The 8,203-nt window shown below is 39.4% G+C and overlaps 1 protein-coding gene and 1 long non-coding RNA gene across 11 annotated transcripts in view; one reads left to right on the forward strand and one right to left on the reverse strand.

The window, feature by feature from the left end:
• The window catches only part of FAM184A (family with sequence similarity 184 member A), a 68,002-nt gene extending 63,931 nt beyond the window's left edge, over window positions 1-4,071 (forward strand). For 6 of the 10 annotated variants that reach the window (XM_030491095.1, XM_030491096.1, XM_030491099.1 and 3 more), the window contains 2 exons: window positions 332-534; window positions 2,264-4,071. In XM_030491095.1, coding sequence (XP_030346955.1) covers window positions 332-534; window positions 2,264-2,345 — 285 coding nt within the window. In that variant the 3' untranslated portion in view covers window positions 2,346-4,071. Of the gene's footprint in view, window positions 1-331 lie in introns of all 10 variants that reach the window. The other 4 variants (XR_003992103.1, XM_030491103.1, XM_030491102.1 and 1 more) reach the window with 4 other exon arrangements.
• Window positions 2,651-7,854, reverse strand: LOC115610078. The gene is made up of 2 exons (XR_003992104.1): window positions 7,307-7,854; window positions 2,651-4,319 (listed from the first exon to the last, which is right to left on the reverse strand). It is a non-coding gene; the product is annotated as an uncharacterized LOC115610078 (long non-coding RNA).
• Between the last annotated feature and the right edge of the window lie 349 nt (window positions 7,855-8,203).

Below are 8,203 nucleotides of genomic sequence, written 5' to 3' on the forward strand. Positions count from 1 at the left end.
TTTAGTGGGAAAACTTCCTATCGCCAATGTTTTAAACAAAGCAAAATGTTACATTGGAAGATCTCATAAAAGATAAGATTGATTTTGAAACTAAGTCTTAATAACTTAATCATCTTGATCAGAAATTTTATTTTTCTGTGAAAATTTCTGGTGTTCAGGTGTGGTCAAAGCAAACAGTAAAACTACGATTGGGAAAAAAGCCTGATCCGTCCCTATTGCTCTCCTTCATAAAAACCCCAAACCAGCCATCAGATAGAACTTTTACATTTGCAAATGTCCTCATCTGTCCTGGTGCCAGACGCCTTCCTTACGTTTGTTATTTTTAATGCAGCAAAAGAAGAAGAACGATAAATCAACAAACAGGTTTGTGAGTGTCCCCAATCTAAGTGCTCTGGAATCTAGCGGAGTGGTGGGCAATGGACATCCTAACCGCCTGGAGCCCATTCCTAACTCACCCATCCACGATATTGAGTTCAACAGCAGCAAACCACTACCACAGCCAGTGCCACCCAAAGAGCCCAAGACGTTTTTGAGGTGAGCACTGCCTCACCAACTTTTTTTTTTCTTCTTTTTGTTTTTGCTTATCTCAGGAAAATTTTGCATTCCATTGAGCTGAACCCCACTCGCTTTATGAACCTTTCAGAGGTACAAGTACTCTTACAGCATTTTTAATTTTTGCATTACATTTGTAACCTCTTTATAGTATTCCTTTTTATTGCAGACCTTCTTGAAATGTGAAATATTCTTTCACTTTTTCATAAGTCTTGAACTTGGAAAACCTCTTTGGAGCCTTTAATAGAATTCATGTGCTTCCAATTGTTTACATATATGAACAATTGTTTTAAATGTTGTGTTATTTACTGATTGTCATTCAGGAATTGATACTAGCACAGAATTTCTTTTATTCAGTATTATGTGATAATGGTTTTTACGTAAGAAAACTATTTCCTGTGCTACGTGAATGTTTTGTGTTTCCCCTTTCCTCACCTATATCAAATTGTTCCATAGGAGTAACCTTACTACAGCAACAGGAAACTTGTATTCTTGGATGCTTAATGCTGAGCCTGTAGCAATCAAAACCAGCATTAAAGTCTCAAGTAATTCTCTCACAAAATAATATAGTGAACTGAATAACTTAAAAATGGAATTTTGGATCCAGGATTTTAATCTTTTGGCTTTATGTGCCTGCATATTAAATGCACTGAAGTGCTGCACTCTATTTAGTGGGTGCTGAACTCTTACCTCTAAGTTGGCAACAAAGCAACGTGTAATTATCAGTTTACTCTCTCCTTTGGTTTAATGCAAAAAGCCACATACCTAGCAACTACAATAGTAAAAGGACACAAAAACTAGAATCAAAAACAGATAAGGGAAAGCAATCTATTTCAAGAAAACAATCTTAAAAAGAAAACCAAACAAGTACTGTTGCTCTGTTTCTTTTCCTGAGCATGTGATGTGCATGAGTGTGCTCCGACATTTCTAACATGCATGTGCGTGGACTTGTGGACTGTGATGCCAGAGTTTCCATTCCAAATAGTTTTGTGCTCTGTACTATCCAGTAATACAGTAGGAATTATTTTATTACTGATTTTTATTGATAAAGGAACTTAGCTGTGTAATTGAATTTAAATTATTCTCTCTTGCTCATTTTGTGAGACTTTTAAGTGTTCAAGGGGGAACCAAATCTTGTTTTGCAGTGCAGCAGTTTCTCTTTTCCTGGTATTTTAAACGTGTGCATGAACAATGACACAAGTGATATCTGTGATCGGTGTTAAGTATTAAAACAGTGTGTATTCCTGTTTGGTTGCCAACCAGTCTTTGTGAGCACATGTCTACAAATATGATGCTCGCATCATATTTCTGAAAATCAACTTTACTACAGGAAAAGGATGCTAAAAGAGGACCTTCTGCAGTCACGCTTTTCCAAGAAAACCCTTTTTATTCTTCCTGAAGCCTACAGCTGTTGATGAGATTTTAAATTATGTTTTCCAAAACATTCTTTGCGCACCCTATTAATGTGGCTTCCAAACTGACTTGTCCGTGCTGCTGATGCTCTCTAATGGAGTGGATGATCACAGATTATGTAGGGAGACATTCAGTCATGTCCTGAGGCACACTGATAATTAATCCATGGAAAAACAGACTGTGTTCCTTACTGCATATTCTCTATGATTTGTTGTTTTTTTTCTCCTCCTAACATTTGTACTTTTTGTGTAGTTGTAGGATAATTGTGTTGTTTTCTTTTTCCTTTCTGTGACTTTAGCCCTCCTCAGACTGATGCTTCACCAGTGGCTTCACCAGATCCCCAGCGCCAGGAGTGGCTTGCCCGGTACTTCACGTTCTGAGAGACAATTTGTTTTTGTGGCACAGCGTGATGTGGACTGTTTATAAGAGCATGACCTTAAGTAAACCCTCATGTGAACAAGCTTTCCTGTAATTTGTCAAACACTGTGAATGAGAAAGTATTTGTCTTTCTGATTTGAAACTGCACTGTATTTCATGTTATATTTGTTGGAATCACTTGACATGGTACTATATAATGTGTGTAATTATAACTATTATTTTTATTTAAAATGGAAGAATCTTTAAACTTTGTAATTACTACATAATAAATTTTGGTAGAACAAACATAATGCTTTCCCCCTTTTTCCTATAAATGTGTTTTCTTTCATTTCAGGTAGGGCTTTTCCCCGCAAAAACAACATAATTGCATGGTTACTATAAATACAATTTAAATTGTTAAAGGAAAGTGTATCTCTCACTCTCTTCCCCAGTTTCCGCAGGATATGTTTAATGCATCCAAATTCTATTCTGTTACTTTGTAGCAGTTTAAAAACTATCTCTTTTTAACACTTAAAAGGAGGAATGTGAAGTAAAACCAGGGTAGCTTTCAGAGCAGAGGGATTTTGAGGAGAGGATGAAGACAGCCACAAAGCAGGAGCTGTTCATTGGGGCGGGGAGGTTGACTCATTTGCTGCTCATGAAACTTTGCCATCTAGTTATAATCAAACATGTTATCGTTAAATTTAAGCAGAAACCGTTCCTACAAGTTACGTATTTCTTTTATGAATATTAACAAAAACAAATGCCTGAAACATTTAGAATACTATACTAAGTATCTCTATAAACTGAGAATCTACATGCAGATAGAGAATCTGTCTCTTCTTTGTAGAGAATCTGTAGCAGGTAGTCCTGCTTTGGATAAAACTCATGTCTGAAATGAAAGGGAAAACAACCCCAAACCAAACACACACACACCCAACTTTTTCCCATTTATACATACCACAGATCTTTCATTAAAACTTAATTACCTTCCCTTGTCTATATTAAAGTTTTTCTTCTACTGAAACTGATATATGGCAATGTTTTTTTCAGCTAGTGAGCATGATTCTCCAGTCTACACCTTTTATGATGCCAGCTTTGCTCAAGAAATGGGCAAAACTAGAACTAGAACAAAACTAGAACTTACTGTCTTTTTTTACATAATTTTTTCATTCAAAGATTACCACAAAGTAACTCACACTGGTAGTCTCAGGGAGAAAAATGTCTCTTTGTTTTATGAATGTATTTTTAAGCTGAATCTCTTTATCTTTTAAAAGCAGGGGAAAACGTTCAAGTTATTTGAATAAGCTTTTAGTTAGCATATACAAAGGTCTGAACTTTAATATTTCATCTGAAGCCCTAACTACATCCTTTTTTCGCTATATGCACAAAGGTAAATACCCAGATGAAGATACTTGCTAATTACAAGGAGTTTTATATGTAGTATATGTATAAATGAAAAATTTGTATGTTTTCATATAAACAATATAAAATCTTCTAAATGAACATTTTAAAACTTATTATTTTAAAACTTTATCTTCTAATTCAGCTTGAAAACGCCACTGAAAGCTGTACTCTGGTGATGCTGCCATGGATTAAAGATGTATACAACAGAATTTCTGTAGCTGGTGGACTCAACGGGAGGTATATGCAACTTTTTAATTTTAGAAGAAAGCCATATTGGACAAAATGTCAGATTTCTTGGCTGTTACCCAAAATAAAATACACTAGCTCATTTTGTTATAATGTTCTGGAGTGAGTGTTGCGTATTTTTTCTTGCATGCTTTGCAGGGGCTCAGCCTTTTTCTCTCATCCTCCACATCATTTGTACACTTTTACATATGGAATTAATAACTAAACAGTAATGTGAAGATGATAATATCTGCATTTACCTATTCAGTAAAAGGTGTGCCCCTTGGTTTTTTACTAGTAGGTGCTTGTCTTTTGGAAGGCACCGTGTCTGCCAGTCAGCAGCTGTTCCATTACTGAATCAGGCTCTAAAAAACAAAAAACAAACAAAAAAAAGAGCCCCAAACCAACCATAAGTAACTAGGAAAAAGACTGATTTTCTCACAAGTGTTACAGAGAACTCTGTAAAATGTATTCCTAAGAAATAGTTAATATCTGGCATTTGGGATTAACACAGGAGCTGGCATTATCGCAACACCATGGTGTTCCTGGTATTTGCGGTATCTGGTATTCTGGAAAAAAGCTAAAAGTGCACATATGGATGAGCCCAGTTGTGCAGTTCTGCAGAGCCTCTGCTCATACATGTATGTGCTCTTTCCTAGCTCAACAGGCAACTGAGTAAGGGGGTAAAGAATTAGCCTGAAGATGCATAGTATTATTTACAACGGTGGGCAAATCTTTTGACTCTCAGGAGCTCCCACACATTAAATCTCATTATCAGCATTTGAAGTAACTAATTCCTTTGACCTTTTACATTTATTCAGAAAGAACAATAAAAGGTCAAAGAGCAAACAATAAAGAAAAAAAAATATTTGAACCTTTACTGTGTTTTCCTGTGGAAGAAGGCAGTAACAGGCTATATCTAATACAGGGGCAGAGGAACATGTTGCCCAGAGGAGCTGTGGCTGCCCCATCCCTGGCAGTGTTCAAGGCCAGGTTGGACACAGGGGCTTGGAGCAACCTGCTCTCGTGGAAGGTGTCCCTGCCCGTGGCAGGGGGTTGGAACCAGGTGATCTTTAAGGTCCCTTCCAACCCAGACCAGTCTGCGATTCTATGAGAATCCTTCATTTCAACAGAACGTCATTGTAATAATCAGTCTTCACTTCAGCATATGTGTACTATATTTACCTGAGACTTCAAGGAAAATAGTAGTCCTATGAGAAGTACTGGCAATAAATTACATGGGTCAACATTATGGAATTTTTAGCATTCTAATTTAGTCGAAATAATTTTTCACTTCTGTTTTTCTCATGATCTGTTATTTTGGAAGAAAAAAACTTGGATTGTTTTCTAACTGGTTTGAGTAGTTCTATGTTTAGCATGTACATATTTAAATTAAATTTAAATGTCTAAGTTTTGTCAACTTAAATCACTTTAGAGTAAGAATGCCTATGTATTATAAAACTGAAGAAAAACAGACTAGGGTTTGGGGTTTTTTAGGATATACTTATCAACTTTTCTTCCTGAATGTTTTTTATAATGCTGCAAGAATTTTGTTTTCATCCTTAGATTATAATTTTTTCACTCTTGATGTTGGTGGTCTCTGGACTTAAACTTTACTGCTTTTTGAGACTAGAAAACTCTTTCAACAAAAGACTTGCTTTGATGAGTTGTACCTCAAAAGTGAAAGCAGCGGTTTCTTGGGGAGAAAATGCTTCTGTTCCTGTAACTGAACATGGAGGGATTTTGAGCAACAGCCCATGTTGCAGCACTTGCTTTTCTGGTGTGGCAGCTGAAAACTGGGGTTTTCTTCTATAAATTGTTAACAAACACAGTCTCACTAACCATAGCTAGAAAATCACAATGGTAATTTTGGTCTAATGGTCATTCACCTTTTTCAAGTTTTAGTCTTACTCAAACTCTATTTAAAAACTATAGGACATGAGGAATTCCTAATAAGTATCAGGAGACTTCACTCTTAATATTAGAAGTCAGACCTGATCATGATGTCAGGTCAACCCCTTGCTTGTTTAAGTTATATGTGAATTTTGTTACATCATCCCAGTGCTATCCACAGGTAAATGTCACTATTTCTGCATTGAGAAAAGGAGACCCCAAGTTTTCCTCTTTTGTTGTAACTTACTTCCCTTAGAAAGAAAATGGGTAAGTCATATTACTTAAGAAAATAGTGATCTTCAACCTCCTCTGCGGTCAACAGGCAGCTGCATCAGCCCACTTATCTCTCTTGATTGCATAAAGACTTTAGAACAGCAACAAATAAAGTGCCTTGGTTGCCTAAATTTAGGGGTGAGGAACCCTAGCCTGGAATTTTATTTTTATAATTTTTATTATTTTTATTAACCAACATTTGCAGAAATATATCAGCTTTGAAAGATAAAACTGACTTCCCTTACAGGAGCTGTGTTGCTTTTTTCCTGGTATGTTCAATGTAGTCCAGTGCTGTTACTATTCTCCATAGGCAAATGCTAAACCTTTTTTTTACTATAATGAAGATAAATCTCCATAGTACTGTTGTTCAGCTGATTTTAGGTGTTGGGCATTGTATCAGTTTTACTTATGTATACATTCTGTGGCAAAAAGCTTTAAATGGAAATATGACTCATTTCCACGTACAGTTACATGCAGAAATCAGCTTGCAGTTCTAAAGCTAATTTACTTCGCAGTGTACTTTGGTCATATAAACACACATCCATTTCTTAAGATTTGCTAAAGTAACTGGAAGTACCTGTGGGATCCCATAACAAAGCCAGGCAGCCAAGCCGAACCAGAACTTTTCAGCATCACAGAACTGAACTCCATTCCTTTAATGTACCAGCCACCCTGACCACAGCATTAGCAGGCAGTTCTCACACTCTCCTAGGACACTGCCCAGTGTGTAACCAGGGGGGAGTCACCCGGAAGGCCCAGGTCGCTGCTCAGGTCAGGCTGGGTATCGGTCGGTGGGTGGTGAGCAGTTGTACTGTGCATCACTGCTGTTTGTGTGGCTGTTTTCTGCGTTATATATATTTTTTTTTAATTTCCCTTTTTGTTAGTAGTAGTAGCAGCACGGGTAGTATTATACCTTACTTTAATTATTAAACTGTTCTTATCTCAGCCATGGGTTTTACCATTTTTCTGATTCTCCTCCCCATCCCAGTGTGTGAGGGAGCGAGTGTGTGTGAGTGGCTCTGTGTGTGGTATTTAGTTGCCAGCAGGGGTTAAGCCATGACAGAGGGCATTCAGTTATTCTCTGTGATACCACAGCACTCAAATGGATGTATGAAAAATGTATTCAAACATATTATCAGAGGTACTGAGAAAATACACGTAGTAATCCAGAAGATGGTTTACTTACACTGAACTCAGTGGGGGCAAAATTCACATATCCAGCACTTACTAGAAGAGCACACGCATGCTGCAAAGTAACCAAAGAGAAAAGCAACAGGCATAATGCTGGAGCCGCGGGAGTCCAGCTTCACTCCATGTGCCTGGAACTCAATTTTGAAACAGAATTAACTATTTAAAAGATAAAATATTTCACATAGTTAAGGCACATCACTGGGCTGTAATACATGCTCAGAGAAAACATACAGCTATGAAACTATTCAAAACAACAACACTGTAAATTCCAGACAAAAGCAAAAGCTTTGGAGCCTCCACCAAACCCTATTTTCTGGCTACATTAGAAATAAAAATCCCCAAACTCCCCAAGAATTTGCACCCATCTTTCCCAACACTCGCAACCCTCCCGTGTTGCACACGGGAGCAGCGTCCCTTTGTAACGGGGGGACGGGGACAGAGACATTTCCGCAACAAACACCGCGCAGCACCGTTAAAACAAGAACCTTTTGCTCGCGAGCAGCAGAGCACCCGGGACACCCTCCTCTCCCCGCAGGGCGCCCCGCTGCTCGGCGGGGAGCCGGGCCCGCCGCCCTCCACCTGCTCCCGGGAGTCCGGCCCTCCAGCAGCTGCGGCAGCCCCGCGGAAGGGGCCGCCAGGGCCGCCGAGGCACCGGAGGGAAGCGCCACGGCTACCCCACCGTGCCCGGGCCCGGCCCCGCGGGCAGGTGCTCCGCTGCCGCTCTCCCCTCCACTGCCCCGCTCGGGGACCGCCAAGCCCGGACGTGGAGCGGCGCGGAGGGGGGGGGGACGGAGCCGCTTCTCCTGCCGGGTGAGGGAGCTGCAGCGGCGGCGGGAGCCCGGCTGGAGGAGCGGCGGCTGCCCGCGTTGCAGGTACCGAGCGAGAGCGGGGA

The sequence above is a fragment of the Strigops habroptila genome, chromosome 6, assembly GCF_004027225.2.
Source record: "Strigops habroptila isolate Jane chromosome 6, bStrHab1.2.pri, whole genome shotgun sequence".
In the NCBI taxonomy this organism is placed as follows: Eukaryota; Metazoa; Chordata; class Aves; order Psittaciformes; family Psittacidae; genus Strigops; species Strigops habroptila.